Consider the following 18,356-nt stretch of genomic DNA (forward strand, 5'->3'; position numbering starts at 1 on the left):
GTGCATTTTATCAATTTGCGGAGCCTACTTCTCAGATATCATGGCTTCTCTGGGATTCAGAAAGCTGTAGTGGATCAGACCGGCAGTAGACCGCAAGTAACTAGGACCTTTTTTGGGAGGCAACTTTAGCTTTGGGAACTGCTTCCGAACTTCTTCTCAGTCCAGCCACTGAGCTGGTTGTCATATAAGAGCCACTTTTCATTGCATTTCACAATCTGATCAAGAAAAATGGTTTGTTGTTGCATAGAAGATGTTACTTCAAAATGATGACTTTTTTGACTTGCAGTCAGCTCATGAGGCACCCACTTAGCTAGCTTTTTCACCTTTCCAGTTTGCTTCAAATGCCAAAAGTTGGTAGAATGGTCATCGTTGAGGTCTGGCAACATCTCGTGTAGTTGTAAGAGGATCAGCTTTGATGATCCTCTCAGTTGGTCATTGTCAATTCACGATGCTGACCACCACTCGCCTCATCTTCAAGGCTCTCCTCTCCTTTGCAAAACTCCTTGAGCCACTGCACTGTACTGGAAGTTAGCAGTTCCTGGGTCAAATGCGTTGCTGATGTTGTGAGTTGTCTCTGCTACTTTAGGACCCATTTTGAATTCAAGTAAGAAAATCACTTGAATTTGCTTTTTGTCTAACATTATTTTCCAAGTCTAAAATAAATATTTAAAAAAGCAAGTAGTAAGTCATTAGCAAAAAAAAAGCAAGAAATACACATTAAAATGACATATAACATAACCACATATAAGAATGTATTCCAATCATATCAAACTGCAAACTTCTACAATGCAAAACTGCAATTACTTTTGCACCAACCTAATATATTTTCGTGGTTGTTGATTTTTTTAAAAAATTTTGTTCTGATTTCTTGCTTAAGGCTTCTTTTTCAATCAGCTATGGCTAGTTTATCACTTGGAGAAGGCAGTGGCAACCCACTCCAGTACCCTTGCCTGGAAAATCCCATGGACGAAGGAGCCTGGTGGGCTGCAGTCCATGGGGTCGCTAAGAGTCGGACACGACTGAGCGACTTCAGTCTCACTTTTCACTTTCATGCATTGGAGAAGGAAATGGCAACCCACTCCAGTGTTCTTGCCTGGAGAATCCCAGGGATGGGAGAACCTCGTGGGCTGACGTCTATGGGGTCACACAGAGTCGGACACGACTGAAATGACTTAACAGCAGCAGCAGTTTATCACTATTTATCATTTTTGCCATAGGTTTCCCTGATTATGTTGGCCAAACATGGATATAAACCTTTGTATTCCTCTTGGCATTGCTGACATGAGTCCTGTAGTGTGTGACAAATTATTAGATACTTGGACCTAGTCTGTAGAGGAATGCCATTATATTGTAGAAAATGAAAATTTAATATTGGCTTTCAGATACAGTGCATTAGGAAATAAAAGGAAATATATGTGTGATTTAGGGATCCCTAAGTGCAAGGACGGTGTTTTGTTCAGTGTGGTATTTCAGCCCAGTGAATGCCACTTAGCAGCCATGCTATTAGTGAATGAATGAATGCTGCTTGTAAGTTTATTTTTATTGGAGCGTAGTTGCTTTACAATGTTGCATTGTTTGCTGCTGTACAGCAAAGTGAATCAGCCATATATGTGTGTGTGTGTGTGTTTACATATCCCCTCAACAGAGCACTGAGTCCCCTGTGCTATTCTGTAGGTTCTCATTTGTTTTCTGTTTTGTACATAGTAGTGTGTATACGTCAGTCCCAGTCTCCCAATTCACCCCTCCCTTTCCCCATTTAGTGTCTACATGTTTGTTCTCTACAATTGTTTCTCTATTACTGCTTTGAAAATACGTTCATCTGTACCATTTTTCTAGATTCCATATATATGTGTTAATATACAATATTTGTTTTTCTGATTTTCCTGTGTGATAGTCTCTGGGTCTGCCCACATCTCTGCAAATAGCGCAATTTCATTCTTTTTATGGCCGAGTAGTACTCCATTGTATGTATGTGCCTCATCTTCTTTATCCATTCATTTGCTGATGCTGTTTATAAGTTTAATTGACTGTTCCCTTTCACCTAGTCCTTGTGGTTGTCTTTTTCCTGAAGCTGCTGCTGCTGCTAAGTCGCTTCAGTCGTGTCCGACTCTGTGTGACCCCATAGATGGCAGCCCACCAGGCTCCCCCGTCCCTGGGATTCTCCAGGCAAGAACACTGGACTGGGTTGCCGTTTCCTTCTCCAATGCATGAAAGTGAGAAGCGAAAGTGAAGTTGCTCAGTCATGTCGGACTCTTAGTGACCCCATGGACTGCAGCCTACCAGGCTCCTCCATCCATGGGATTTCCCCGGCAAGAGTACTGGCGTGGGTTGCCATTTGCTTCTCAAATCAGTAACCCTTCTTACCTGTCTTATTTTCCCCTCAGTCCTCCAAACACCCTCCATCCCATTTAGGTAGAGTGAGTAAAACTAATTAACCTGCTACTAATATCTCAGTGATGTTGCCTTTCACGTGATCATTTATAAGGAGAGCCCACCTTTGCCTCAGCTTGCAGAGACTAGACAGAAGCAAAAGATACAAGGAAGTTGCTTCAGACAAAAGGGTGGTTTTGAGATAAAGTTTGTCACTAGAATTCTGCAGTTGTTTTAATCACATCATTTTATCCTACAGTTCATTCAGGAAACCAGTATTAGGTAAACAAGATATAGTTCCTGTGTTCAAGTAGTTTACTGTCTAAAAAAGTAAGTAGATACTAAAGTAAATCACAAAAGTATATTAGTCTATAACAAGTGCAGTGATTAAGATGTGAAAAAGTTTTTGTAGCAGTGATTGAAGGTTACCTAAACTTCTTAAGATTGTAGGTGGGGAAAGTTTAGAGAACACTTTGATGTTGCTCAGAGGCAACATCTGAGCTGCTTCTTAAGGATGAACAGAAAGTTATCATGATGATACCGTAGTTAGTAGACATGTATGCTGTCTACACACAGGTGATGGCATAAACCAAGGCTTGGAGGCAAGAAGCAGGTCCTTATTTGGAGATTATAAAGTGTTAGTCAGGGTGTGTCTGGAAATAAGGTGCATTCAGGGGTCAAATCATGAAGGAGCTTGGATACCATTTCTTTGGTGTTTTTGTGGATTCTAGAGAGGAAATCTCCTACTTTTCTAAAACCTAAAGTTTAGGTAAGGAAGCTCAAGATAGGAAAGCAGAGTTGATAATGCAGAAGTTGTCTTATACCATAGGGGGTACTTTCTCATACGTAGGAAAAATCTTTATTTTAGTGAATATAAGTCCTTATATTTAGTGGGGGAAAAAAACTTAAAAAAAAAAAACAGTCATATATAAACATGGAGATAATATCATTGAGACTCTTTCTCGATACATATATGTAAGCATTCCTCACTTTGCGTGGTTTCAGTATACACAGCTTTCACTTACCATGGTTTAATTAACACCAGTCTCCCAACAACATGGTTCAAATTTCACTTACCACAATATATTAACTGTGATTAGCTGCATAAAGTATAAACTTTGCTACTGGCTCTTCAGCTTACAAGTCTCTGCATAAATAGTAGATGTGCATCAAGATCAGTGACCAGTCACATCACTTCACTCAGAATCTGTTGGTGATTGTACCGTGCACATCTGTTAGTTACTACATAGACAGCAGAACGTGTCACTATGTTGCTTCCTTCTCTCTGTGATGAACTCATGTGACATTTTACACAGATGGATAATCAAAAAAAAAAAAAACCTGGTAAACAAGATGACAGAACAGTGAAATAAAGAAATAGTGATAACAGAAATTGAAATTAGAATTGAATATAGATGGAATTATAGAAGAAATAGCTGATCCTGGAACACTGCTGCCACTTGAGTTAACTAGATATGCAAAGAGAAGTACTTAGTAAAGGTGAACTTTTGACATAAGAGGAAAGTGTTGTGATGAATAGGATAGAGATGTCCCAGAGGAGGTTACAACAGCAAAAAAAAAAAAAAAAACTTCATATTACAAGAACTCTTGGACCTATTTCATGACACTGAAAGTGCAAAGGATGAAATGTTGGAAGTTGACCTATACTTAGAAAGAAGTGTGACAGTTTGCCAAACCATCATCAGATCAGATCAGTAGCTCAGTCCTGTCCGACTCTTTGCGACCCCATGAATCGCAGCACGCCAGGCCTCCCTGTCCATCACCAACTCCCGGAGTTCACTCAAACTCATGTCCATTGAGTCAGTGATGCCATCCAGCCATCTCATCCTCTGTCGTCCCCTTCTCCTCTTGCCCCCAATCCCTCCCAGCATCAGAGTCTTTTCCAATGAGTCAACTCTTCGCATGAGGTGGCCAAAGCACTGGAGTTTCAGCTTTAGCATCATTCCTTCCAAAGAAATCCCAGGGCTGATCTCCTTCAGAATGGACTGGTTGGATCTCCTTGCAGTCCAAGGGACTCTCAAGAGTCTTCTCCAACACCACAGTTCAAAAGCATCAGTTCTTCGTTGCTCAGCCTTCTTCACAGTCCAACTCTCACATCCATACATGACCACAGGAAAAACCATAGCTTTGACTAGACGGACCTTTGTTGGCAAAGTAATGTCTCTGATTTTGAATATGCTTTTGCCAAACCATAGGATATATGTTTGCTCAGTATGGTTCTTTATACAAGAAAAGCACACTATTCAAACTACTCTTCATAAATTTTTGCTAAGAAATGGAACTTTAATTTTCACTGTTTCTAATGTTTTAAATTACACGGTACTAAATTAATCTTAGTTGAACATTTTTTTCATTTCCCTATGCAAGTGTAACTGACAGACTTTTTAACATTTGACAAAAATTTTTAAAGATCACAGACTTTTTCCCATTATTAATATTTCTTGCATGGTTTCAGCCTATATGCTCAGTTTTATAGATCTCTAGTACCATGCAAAGCAAGGATGGTTCTGTATGTAAATGGTTCCACTGTTTTCCTTATGGATAAATATTTTATTTATTTATCCAAAATTTAGTTACTTGGGGAAGTTCAGGTATATACTTGAAGTTTGTTTCCTTTCCATCCCTTAATATTTCTAATTTTGATTCAGTTGTATCTTTCTTTTTTGTCCTATGTGGTCATATATTGATAACCTATTTGTTAGGATTCAAATTAATGTTAAAAGAAGTATTAAAATCTCTATATTAAAATTAGATTCTAAGCCCCACTTATTATTGGAGTTTTTAGCAAGGCAACTTTCCGTCACAACAAAAATCAAGACAACCCTATAACTCTTTACATTGAGTTTTTAAAATGTTCTAAAACAATTTGTAAATTTTTCTATTGGTACTTAAGAAATGCATTCATTTCAGTTTCAGTATATTCATCAGAGAAAAGTCATATGTTGTTAGTTGCTGGACCTTTTTTGTTCTTCCTTTGTGGGTGTAGGAAGAACAGTGACTCAAATAATATTTTCAAAATACTATGATATAAACAAATTAAAAAAAAAAAACTGTCAGGTTCTTAGATTGGAGCTATGTCAAAACTTGAATTTAGGTATTTTTTCCCAGGAACATTATTTACTTCATTTTTAAAAAAAAGTTACAGATTAGTATTTAGAAAACAAATGAGGCCTATAGTCACAAATTAAGGAATAGGGAGACTTTTATACAATAATGGTGCTAACTCCACTATATTACAGTAGAATAATATTACATTGAAAAATAGCAAAAAGATATTTTCTTCCACTTAGAATCTTTCATTTCAATATTAAGAGAATTGAAATATCATATGAAATAATACTTAGAATCTATTTTCCCCCAAATAACTTAAATTCCTCTTCATCTTTACATCAATTCATTTATTCATCCAGGTCTTTCTATCAATTAATTGACAAGCACTTTCTATGTTATGAAAACGAAGATCATGGCATCTGGTCCCATCACTTCATGGGAAATAGATGGGGAAACAGTGTCAGACTTTATCTTTTTGGGCTCCAAAATCACTGCATATGATGACTGCAGCCATGAAATTACAAGACGCTTACTCCTTGGAAGAAAAGTTATGACCAACCTAGATAGCATCTTGAAAAGCAGAGACATTACTTTGCCAACAAAGGTCTGTCTAGTCAAGGCTATGGTTTTTCCAGTGGTCATGTATGGATGCGAGAGTTGGACTGTGAAGAAAGCTGAGCACCAAAGGATTGATGCTTTTGAACTGTGGTGTTGGAGAAGACTCTTGAGAGTCCCTTGGACTGCAAGGAGATCCAACCAGTCCATTCTAGAGGAGATCAGCCCTAGGTGTTCTTTGGAAGGAATGATGCTGAAGCTGAAATTCCAGTACTTTGGCCACCTCATGCGAAGAGTTGACTCATTGGAAAAGACTCTGATGCTGGGAGGGATTGGGGGCAGGAGGAAAAGGGGATGCCAGAGGATGAGATGGCTGGATGGCATCACCGACTTGATGAATGTGAGTTTGAGTGAACTCCGGGAGTTGGTGATGGACAGGGAGGCCTGGCGTGCTGCGATTCATGGGGTCGCAAAGAGTCGGACATGACTGAGCAACTGAACTGAACTGTACTATGTTCTAGACATTGAGCATACCATATTAAAATAGTTCAAGAACTTAGGTTTAAACTCTTTAAGGGGCTCATATACCATCTCTAACTCCACCCTCAAATCTAATTTATAATCATGTCTCACCTAGACTGTCATAATAGTCTCCTACCTGATCCATTCTCTTTCCCTTCCACTCATCTTTGTTTCAGGTCATATGCCCATGGGAACCTGAATCTGATTTTTCTCTGATACATACATCAGTGTTACTTAAATTCTTCCTACACCTCAAAGCCTGAATTGCCTCTTATAAATGCCTTTGTTTTTCATTCAATGCAGGGTGAAAAGGAAAAAGTGAATTTCTTAAAGATTCTAGTAATTGCAGAATCCTAACAGGTTAAAGCAGAAGGCAATGGCACCCCACTCCAGTACTTTTGCCTAGAAAATCCCATGGACAGAGGAGCCTGGTAGGCTGCAGTCCATGGGGTCGCTAGGAGTCGGACACGACTGAGCGACTTCACTTTCACTTTTCACTTTCATGCATTGGAGAAGGAAATGGCAACCCACTCCAGTGTTCTTGCCTGGAGAATCCCAGGGATGGGAAGTCTGGTGGGCTGCCGTCTATGGGGTCGCACAGAGTCAGACACGACTGAAGCAACGCAGCAGCAGCAACAGGTTAAAGGAAATCTAGCAGTAGTTAAATTCAGTGCTATCATTTTACAGATGAAGACTTTGAAACTATTGATATATAACTAGCTAGTGGCAAAACTGGATCTAGAGTTCAGTGTGCTTGGTCTTTTCATTATTAGTAGTAAACCAAACCAAACCAAGAGAAGGAAATGGCAACCGACTCCAGTGTTCTTGCCTGGAGAATCCCAGGGGCGGGGGAGCCTGGTGGGCTGCCATCTGTGGGGTCGCACAGAGTCGGACACGACTGAAGTGACTTAGCAGTTAGCAAACCAAACCAAAAACATTTTGTGCTTTACTTAGGCTCTTTTGATTGCAAAGAATGGAGACATAGGCTATCTCAAGGAAGAAAGAATTATTTCAATCCTCTCTACAGCATTAAGGGAAACTGGAGACCCATGGAATCTAAACATATGTATTGTAATATGACTTGGTCTCATGGAGACAGGTACTGATTCAAGGCAGCTCTGAGTATCTTAGCAGCATTAGTTTGTAGCTCTTTTACTATACTTTTCTGTTAGTACTGCTGCTCCTCTGCTCTCTCTGCATCTGCCTTTTTGTGTTACCTGGTTTTCCCTCTGACAACTTTCTTTCTCAATATAATTTCTTTTCACAATAATTTTTTAAGTTGTACTTTGGCTTTCTTCTCTTTCTCTTATCTTTCCTTTGTCAGTCTTTCTAGCTTTAGCTAAGTACCTAAATTAGTCTTTCCTTCCTTCTATTCCCTCCTTCCTTCCTGTTGAACTTACTTTTAAGAAGATTTTAATTGGCCCAGCTTGACCCTGTTTATGAGAAAGTCTCTATTCCAAGTGTCTTTATAGGCTACTGGCCAGACTTCATATTGGCTCCCCTTAGACTGAGTGCCGTCTCCTGTGGCTGAGGTGGAGTAGGAGTGAGCTCATGAAGAAAAGATCATGACTGTTTGGTGTTGCCCTCTTATTAAGGGCTGTTGATGAAGAAGAATCTCTTAGGAGGGAATTGTACATTTGGAGGATATTAGGGTCAGTGTGTCTAGTTCACTGTTAAAAACTGCTTCAGGGAAAGTAAGCTAACACGGTTGTAGCACCAGTGCGTTTTGTTTCACCAGGGCTGAGGAGGGAAGAATCTTCGGTCAGAGAAACAGATAGTGGCCAGAGAAAGGGAAGCATATAATTAGACTCAGCAGTACACAGAAATCAAAACAAGGAAGTAAATATTTAATACGGGTTTTTTGTTTGTTTGTTTTTAAAGAAAAGGAACTAGGCCCCTGACAGAGAGTCTCTCTCTCTATATGCTTCTCACTCCGGCTCCCCATTTGTCATCTTCCTGACCCTCTCCTAGGAACTACATCCTTCTAGATCTGCTGCCTCTTCCGAGGGAGATGCAGCCACTATTTTAGTGCTGAGGACATTTCTTATTTCCCAGTATTAAAAAAGTGAAAAGGCTAGGTTTGTGGATATTTTTTATCTGTAGACTCTTTAACATTTGGACAGCTGAGAACAGTGTCCCCTGTTTTGTAATTAGGCTGGTATTTAGCTATCTTAAAAAAAAAAAAGTATAAACTCAGAGTGAAACTGTGGGTGTATTAGAGGCCATTGGTAAATGTGTAGCTTTAATAATTCCTTTTTTTGATTTATCTTGGTTATCTACAATTTAACATTTGATGAGGATGAGACTGTCCTACATTTGAGTTTGAGACAAATATAGGCATATAAAGTAAATAGAAGGGCAGGTTACTAAGCTCATGATGAATCTGTCAAACCAACATGATTCTACCTTACTGCCTACATGACTTTGATCATATCATTTAATTTCTCAGAGAATTTTCTCATCTGTAAAATTGGAGAAGGAAATGGCAATCCACTCCAGTATTCTTGCCTGGAGAATCCCATGGACAGAGGAGTCTGGCAGTTTACAGTTCATGGGGTCGCAGAGGCGGATACAACTGAAGCGACTTGGCGTGGCATAAATGCGGAAGATACTTGCTTCATAGGACTGCTATAGAATTAGCCACTTCTTTGTTTTTATTAGTTTTTTTTAGTTCAGTGAAGTTTCTTTGTGCCTTCCTTCCTTCCCCTCCACTTTTTCCCCGTATTCTTTGTCATGGCTACTTCTCTTATTTTTAATAGTCTAATCAGGAAAGAACGGAGCTCCCAGAAGACAGGCCATTTCCTCTGCACTCTGGTTTTTTCCTTCTGTTATTCCCTTGTTACTTATATGCTTACATTTACAGATAACACAAAAATTTTTGCCTCCAACTTGCTTTCTTACATTTTCTGATCTTCTCTATGGTTCCTAAGAGTCTCTCTACTTAAACATTTACTTATGTTTTAAGTTTATCATCTCAGAAACTGCTTAAATCATTTCCTTATTTTTCAAATAGGCACCTCTTCTAATTTTCCCATTGTCTAACCAGGGTATAATTTCCTTCTCTAATTCATGAATTCATGTTCATAAATCCTCAGTGATTAATCCTGAATGACTCTCTTCCCTCTATTACTCTATATCCTGAAACCCCAAAAATGTATCTTCAGTTTGCTCTACGTTAATTTGAAGTTTCTGACATTTGTAAACTATGATTTATTTCAGATTTTTGAAGTTTGCTTAAAATTCTGAGATTCTTTTAAAAAGGAACTTTCTGTTGTTCTTTTATATACAGCAAATCGAGTAAACAGCAGGTTGACTTACTGATTGTTAATTAGAGCTGTATAAATATGCTGATTCTTTGTTCCTGTCTTCTTTTTTTTTTAGCTTCCTTCCTTTTGCTCATAGAATATCTTTCTAGAGCATAAAGGTTGTTATCTCTTTTATATCTTTGAATGTTGATGATAGAGATTAAGATTTGACTTTGGTTCTTATTTGGAAAATCTTTTTTGTTACTAATGTCTTTTTTTAAAAAATTGAGATATAATTGACATATAACATTGGTTATTGATTTCTTCAGTTCAGTTCAGTTGCTCAGTCGTGTCCGACTCTTTGTGACCCCATGAGTCGCAGCACGCCAGGCCTCCCTGTCCATCACTAACTCCCAGAGTTCACTCAAACTCACGTTCATTGAGTTGGTGATGCCATCCAGCCATCTCATCCTCTGTTGTCCCCTTTTCCTCCTGCCCCCAATCCCTTTCAGCATCAGAGTCTTTTCCAATGAGTCAACTCTTCGCGTGAGGTGGCCAAAGTCTTATAAACCCCCTTTGGGTGGACTTGAGCAGTCTCTTTTATTCACTCATTCACAGAATGTTATGACAATGTTTTAGAGAAACTGCGTGAATATAGTCCAGTTTTTCAATAATTACAAACAGAATATATCTGAAGGCCTTTCATTTCAGCATTAATGAACTAAAACCAACTTTTAAAAAGCTGCAGCAGAATTGAGCAGACCTATTGCTAAATACCAGCCTTTTATAAATGATGCTGTTTTTTTATTCAATACTATGTAACCATTTTAGTTGCCAACAAATCTTTCAAATAGCACTCAAAATTGATTAAGAATTATTAATAAGAATTTATTATTTAATAAAATTAAATTTTTATTAAATTAAAAGGATAACATTTAATAAGACATAGATTAGTAATAATTACATTTTCATTAATGAGAAAACTGTAAGTTGGGGTGAATGACAACTGTGGTTAGTTATTGGACTCACATGGGTTTACTTTTCATAGCATGTCTTCACCTTTACCATTGCAGGGTCTCAAGGGGCATCCAGGACTCCCAGGACTCCAAGGGGAACAAGTAAGTATTCTTCCTTTGTCAGACTTGCATCTTCTCCAGTGAAAAAAATACACAGTGGGAAACTCCACTGAGAGATTGTTTTTCCACACTTAACTCTTGCAGTTTTTCTTAATGCTTTTAAGGAAATGCTTTTTTTAATGCTTATTTTTTTCTTAATGCTTTCAATTTTCTTAATGTCTTTTTCCTGTCAATTTTTCTTAATTCTTTGACTCTCTTTAGTACAGGAAAAACTTCTAATTTATTATCTACTAAATTTTGTTGGTTTTTTCTTATCTTAGACTTACTTTCAACTATCTGCCTAACGTGCTCCGAAACAGCTGTTTTAAACTTTTGTTATTCATAAACTCTTGTGAGAATCTTATAAATGCTGTGAGCCCTGTCCCCAGATTATCCATGCATATGCACACGTGCACACACACACACTCTCTGGTTTTCTTGTATTTCTCAGGGGCTTGCCTGTTCTCCAAAGTCTATACACAGCTGTTAGTTCCCTACCATTGTGCGAAGGAATGCAAATAAGTTTGATAACAATCCAAATTAGAATGTCAGTATGCTATTTTTTGTTCATTCTATATATACGCACATATGTAAAAGTCAAAATAGTTTGGAAACTGTTTAGTTTTTGATCATGTTATTTCTTCTTTCTTCCACCAGAAAATAATATATCATTATGTCACAGGAAAAAATAAAGTCAAATCTCTTGTTTTCGGTACAATGTGTACTAGGCCAGAATGCATATATCAGTGAAAAGGGTGAGAGATTAGATACTAACTAAAGTGACAAATCGGAAAAGGCAATGGCACCCCACTCCAGTACTCTTTCCTGGAAAATCCCATGGGCGGAGGAGCCTGGTAGGCTGCAGTCCATGGGGTCGATAAGAGTCGGGCATGACTGAGTGACTTCACTTTCTCTTTTCACCTTCATGCATTGGAGAAGGAAATGGCAACCCACTCCAGTGTTCTTGCCTGGAGAATCCCAGGGACAGGGGAGCCTGGTGGCCTGCCATCTATGGGGTCGCACAGAGTTGGACACGACTGAAGTGACTTAGCAGCAGCAGCAGCAGCAAGGTGACAAATCATTACTGGAGATTTAGCAAAGAGCCTCAGGAAGCCCTAAGAGGAGCTCCAGAAAGTAAACTGATGGATTATCCCTGAGGGAAAGACAAATAAATAAATAAAGCCAATGTTTTCTTTCATTCATTCATGTTAGAGGAACAGTAAGCTCTATTGGAGAAGGCAATGGCACCCCACTCCAGTACTCTTGCCTGGAAAATCCCATGGACAGAGGAGCCTGGTGGGCTGCAGTCCATGGGGTGGTGAAGAGTCGGACATGACTGAGTGACTTCACGTTCCCTTTTCACTTTCATGCATTGGAGAAGGAAATGGCAACCCACTCCAGTGTTCTTGCCTTGAGAATCCCAGGGATGGGGGAGCCTGGTGGGCTGCCGTCTATGGGGTTGCACAGAGTGGACACGACTGAAGCAACTTAGCAGCAGCAGCAAGTTCTATTAAGTCCCTGAGGCACAGTTTTTCAAGATTGCTAATTACTGGACATGGCAAGAAAAGCGATATATGTATTGGTAGCAAGTACAATCTCAGTTTCTTCAGTACTTAACAATCTCAAATACGAGATCAAATGAGTGCTGAAAAGCATTTGAGCATATATAGAAAAAAAAAAAACAGAAGGGCAAGAGGGAAAGAGAGATTAGATCCTAGGGAAGGAAAAAAATCCCTAGAATACTGCTTTGGCAGAAATGTGTGGATTCCAATGAAGAAAACCTGACAGATCACAAGTTAGTGAAAAAGCTGACCGTTTGTCAGTACTGATCAGTTTTCTCATAACTGCTCTGTTATCTAGTTCCATTAATATACATGTCCTTGTTCTGAGGGTGGTATGCTTGTGAGAAGAGTCCAAAATCAGTTTTAAAGATTGGAACACGTATTATAGAAATCAGTTCTATTTTGTATAATTCCAGAAGAAAAAAAGACAAAATTGGTGATAACCATGAGGAACAACTAAAATCATTTTGCATTTTAACTGTTGGAGACACTGTGGACATTAAGAGGAGCATGACTAATTTGCTAGGAGACATTCCCTTCTGGATAGTTTGTAAATATTTATTAACTGGCCAGAAACATTTAGGAAAGTAATTATATCATCTGTGTAAGCTCTAGTATTAAGAGCTGTCATTTACTGAGTCTATTAGTTGCCAAACTGTACTACTGTTAACTGGAACTTCAAGTAGTATAACTGTGCATTGAATGTTTCCATATGTTAACTCATTTGATGCTCCACAACACTAAGAATTATTATAGTTACCCCTGCTTTTAAATATATTTTCCCACATTGTCCTGTTTTCTCTACATTATAATCCTGTGACCTCTACATTATAATCCTGTGATATTACTATTGTATTTTACTAATGAATAAATGAAGACATAGGGAGGACCCATGCTAGCAGTGCTTGGACTCTCAATGAAGTCTGACTCAGAGCGTCGGCTTTAATTCCTCAGGTGAGAAGTGGGATTGGAACAGGTTTAACTATTCCTGATTTTTCCAGGAGTAGTGATATAACCCTGTGTCTAAATTACTCCAGACAATCTACAGATTAAAGTGAGCCATTTTTTAAATGCAGAGTGAATTAAGTTACAGTATTTCTTTTGAGTCTTTTGAGCTCTGTTGTTGTCCAAGTGATTTTAGGGTGTGGTTGGCTTAGGGTATGTTTATGCCACATATGACTGCTGAAAGCTTACTTATTTACTTTGTTTACTGCTGTTCCAGAAGAGCAGGATTTAGTCATTGAATAGAGTCCTTTTGTGTATTTCTCTGTGCAGCTGGAATGTGTTATATCGCTACATGTTGTCTTAACACCCTCTATGAAAATCTGTTCAGAATCAGATTTCATTTACGTCTTAAAACAGATTGCTTTTTAATTGAGATTGATTAACCTAATTGAACCGTGAACTTCCAGATGTTCAAGCTGGTTTTAGAAAAGGCAGAGGAACCAGAGATCAAATTGCCAACATCCGCTGGATCATCGAAAAAGCAAGAGAGTTCCAGAAAAACATCTATTTCTGCTTTATTGACTATGCCAATGCCTTTGACTGTGTGGATCACAATAAACTGTGGAAAATTCTGAAAGAGATGGGAATACCAGACCACCTGATCTGCCTCTTGAAAAACCTATATGCAGGTCAGGAAGCAACAGTTAGAACTGGACATGGAACAACAGACTGGTTCCAAATAGGAAAAGGAGTACGTCAAGGCTGTATATTGTCACCCTGCTTATATAACTTCTATGCGGAGTACATCATGAGAAATGCTGGGCTGGAAGAAGCACAAGCTGGAATCAAGATTGCCAGGAGAAATCTCAATAACCTCAGATATGCAGATGACACCACCCTTATGGCAGAAAGTGAAGAGGAACTCAAAAGCCTCTTGATGAAAGTGAAAGTGGAGAGTGAAAAAGTTGGCTTAAAGCTCAACATGCAGAAAACGAAGATCATAGCATCTGGTCCCATCACTTCATGGGAAATAGATGGGGAAACAGTGGAAACAGTGTCAGACTTTATTTTTGGGGGCTCCAAAATGACTGCAGATGGTGATTGCAGCCATGAAATTAAGACTCTTACTCCTTGGAAGAAAAGTTATGACCAACCTAGATAGCATATTGAAAAGCAGAGACATTACTTTGCCAACAAAGGTCCGTCTAGTCAAGGCTATGGTTTTTCCTGGGGTCATGTATGGATATGAGAGTTGGACTGTGAAGAAAGCTGAATGCTGAAGAATTGATGCTTTTGAACTGTGGTGTTGGAGAAGACTCTTGAGAGTCCCTTGGACTGAAAGGAGGTCTAACCAGTCCATTCTTAAGGAGATCAGCCCTGGGATTTCTTTGGAAGGAATGATGCTAAAGCTGAAGCTCCAGTACTTTGGCCACGTCATGAGAAGAGTTGACTCACTGGAAAAGACTCTGATGCTGGGAGGGATTGGAGGCAGGAGGAGAAGGGGAGGACAGGATGAGATGGCTAGATGGCATCACCGACTCGATGGACGTGAGTTTGAATGAACTCCGGTAGTTGGTGATGGACAGGGAGGCCTGGCGTGCTTCGATTCATGGGGTCACAAAGAGTCAGACACGACTGAGCGACTGAACTGAACTGAACTGACTGAACCTAATTTGGCTAGGAAACTCATGAAAGGGATAGTGGTTGCCATTAACCAGAACCTACAGAATAAAAACTGCATTTTATGTTTATTTCACTCTTTTTATTGGCATACCCAAATATAAGGTTTTTGTGGATGTCTGGATATAGGCCTACGTGTTTTAGAGTTGGATGGGGAATAGAGGAAGCATTTGTAAATAGACTGAAGCAAATCTCATAATTAGAGGGCTTTCCTTTGAGTACTACTATAAGTTATTTGCACTTCAAATTTCCACTAGGGAGGAAGCCTTGAATGGTGGTCTCTGGAGTTAGACTTACTGATTTAAATTCTGGCTTTCTAAATAGCTGAGTGGCTTTCCACCAGTGGCAAACACTTTGTGTCTTATTTTTTGCATCTGTAAAATAGGGATAATATCTACCTTATAGGGTTTGGGTAGATTAAATAAGATAATATGTATAAAATACTTGAAATTCTGCTTGGCATATCAGTGCTCAATAAACATTATAGGGATCAAATATATACTATGTATAATGTTAATAAGGTAATTTCTAGTACATAAATATAGTTTCTGAAATTCATAGGATATAATCTCTACATGTAGATGAGAATTTCCTGTAATTCTCAGAAGATCACTCTTTATTCACATTCTATTAAATTGTTCATTGTCATATATGTGTGTGTGTGTATGTGTGTGTGTGCATATACACACGTGACAACTTTTGTCAGATCATCTGGGTTTACATTCAGGCTCTGCTACTTAATTCCATCTCAGGCACGTTTCACAACGTCTCTGTATCTTTCTTACTTCAAATGTAGAATGAAGAACATAGTATCTATCATACTTTATATCATAGATATAAAGTAGCTGTAAATCACATTGCATGGTGATGTGATTAGCACATAAAAACATGTTGAAGTGAAGTGAAAGTCAGTCATGTATGACTCTTTGTGACCCCATGGACTATACAGTCCATGGAATTCTCCAGGTTAGAAGGAGTGAGTAGCCTTTCCCTTCTCCAGGGGATCTGCCCCACCCAGGGATCAAAGCCAGGTCTCCTGCATTGCAATCGGATTCTTACCAGATCGAACCCAGGTCTCCCACATTGCCAGTGGATTTTTTACCACCTGAGCCACAAGGGAAATCCAAGAATACTAGAGTGGATAGCCTATTCCTTCTCCATTGGATCTTCCTGACCTTGGAATCAAACCTGGGTCTTCTGCATTGCAGGCAGATTCTTTATGAACTGAGCTATGAGGGAAGCCCAACACACACAAAAAAATGTTAAGTAAATAGTAATTGTTGAAGCAAGGAAAGGAAGGGGGAGAGAAAAGGGAGAAAACAAAACTGAGAAATGTATTCTGAGAAAAGTGGAGAGAAGGACATATTAGGAGAATACTAGTCTAATAGTATGAGAGGGTGAAAACTTTGAACTGTGATCCTTTATTTGCCTCTTTCTTGAACTGTTTTTTCTCTAGATTTTTTTCAAATTTCAGGAATTTTATAGTGTTTCTATGGTTAAACTAGAGAAATCAGTGCAATCTTCTTATACTTCAGAGCAGAGGGGCAAAGGATTAGTGTCCTTTGTATTAGTATTATTATCTAATACAAATAACAGGAAAAGAATTTTAACAGAATAAACAATCTATGAAAATTATCACTGTTATCATCAGTTCAGTTCAGTCGCTCAGTCATGTCTGACTCTTTGTGACTCCATGGACTGCAGAACACCAGGCTTCCCTGTCCATCACCAACTCCTGGTGCTTGCTCAAATTCATGTCCATCGAATCAGTGATGCCATCCAACCAGCTCATCCTCTGTTATCCCCTTCTCCTCCTGCCTTCAATCTTTCCCAGCATCAGGGTCTTTTCAGATGAGTCAGTTCTTCACATCAAGTGGCCAAAGTAGTGGGGATTCAGCTTCAGCATCAGTCCTTCCAATGAATATTCAGGACTAATTTCCTTTAGGATTAACTGGTTGTATCTCACAGGACTCTCAAGAGTCTTCTCCAACACCACAGTTCAAAAGCTTCAATTCTTTGGTGCTCAGCTTTCTTTATAGTCCAACTCTCACATCCACACATGACTACTGGAAAAACCATAGCTTTGATTAGACAGACCTTTGCTGGCAAAGTATCTGCTTTTTAGTATGCTGTTTAGGTTGGTCGTAGCTTTTCTTCCAAGGAGCAAGTGTCTTTTAATTTCATGACTGCAGTCACCATCTGCGCTGATTTTGGAGCCCCAAAAAATAAAGCCCCCCAAAAATTGTTTCCCCATCTATTTGCTATGAAGTGATGGAACCAAAGGCTGTGATCTTAGTTTTCTGAATGTTGAGTTTTAAGCCAGCATTTTCACTCTCTTCCTTTACTTTCATCAAGAGGCTCTTCAGTTCTTCTTTGCTTTCTCCCACAATGGTGGTGTCATCTGCCTGTCTGAGGTCATTGATGTTTTTCCCGGCAGTCTTGATTCCAGCTTGTGCTTCATCTAGCCTGGCATTTTGCATGATGTACTCTGTATATAAGTTAAATAAACAGCGTGGCTATATACAGCCTTTACTTACTCCTTTTCCAATTTGGAACCAGTCTCTTGTTCCACGTCTGGTTCTAACTGTTGCTTCTTGAGCTGCTTACAGATTTCGCAGGAGGCAGATCAGATGGTCTGGTGTTCTCATCTCTAAGAATTTTCCACACTTTGTTGTGATCCACATAGTCAAAGGCTGTAGCATAGTCAATAAAGCAAAAGTAGATGTTTTTCTGGAACTCTCTTGCCTTTTCAATGATCCAGTGGATGTTGGCAATTTGATCTCTGGTTCTCTGCCTTTTCTAAATCCAGCTTGAACATCTGGAAATTCACAGTTCACATACTGTTGAAGCCTGGCTTGGAGAATTTTGAGCATTACTTTGCTAGCGTGTGAGATGAGTGCAATTGTGTGGTAGTTTGAACATACTTTGGCATTGCCTTTCTTAACATACTTTTTTGGCATTTCCTTAGTTCACAAGTTATGTATTAGACCTAAATGAATAACCTAAATTAATGAGTGAATCATGTATCAGTGGAAGAAAGTAACAACATATGGAGGTATTTCTTCACACTTTTCCACAGGGTTCTGCAGCAAGTTTCTTTTCTTATGTGTTTGAGTCTCCATATATCAGCCTTCCATGAGTAAGAAAAAAAAAAGTGAAGTTGCTCAGTTGTGTCCGATTCTTTGCAACCCCATGGACTGTAGACCACCAGGCTCCTCCATCCATGGAATTTTCTAGGCAAGAGCACTGGAGTGGATTGCCATTTCCTTGAGTAAACTGGGTTTTAAATC

At 39.0% G+C, this 18,356-nt stretch overlaps 1 protein-coding gene across 5 annotated transcripts in view; it reads left to right on the forward strand.

The window, feature by feature from the left end:
• The window catches only part of COL24A1 (collagen type XXIV alpha 1 chain), a 400,744-nt gene that overhangs the window by 90,900 nt on the left and 291,488 nt on the right, over positions 1–18,356 (forward strand). For all 5 annotated transcript variants that reach the window (XM_070367752.1, XM_005888435.2, XM_070367754.1 and 2 more), the window contains exon 9: positions 10,838–10,882. In XM_070367752.1, the coding sequence (XP_070223853.1) occupies positions 10,838–10,882 (45 nt within the window). The remainder of the gene's footprint in view (positions 1–10,837; positions 10,883–18,356) is intronic.

Source organism: Bos mutus, chromosome 3 (genome assembly GCF_027580195.1).
Source record: "Bos mutus isolate GX-2022 chromosome 3, NWIPB_WYAK_1.1, whole genome shotgun sequence".
Taxonomy (NCBI): domain Eukaryota; kingdom Metazoa; phylum Chordata; class Mammalia; order Artiodactyla; family Bovidae; genus Bos; species Bos mutus.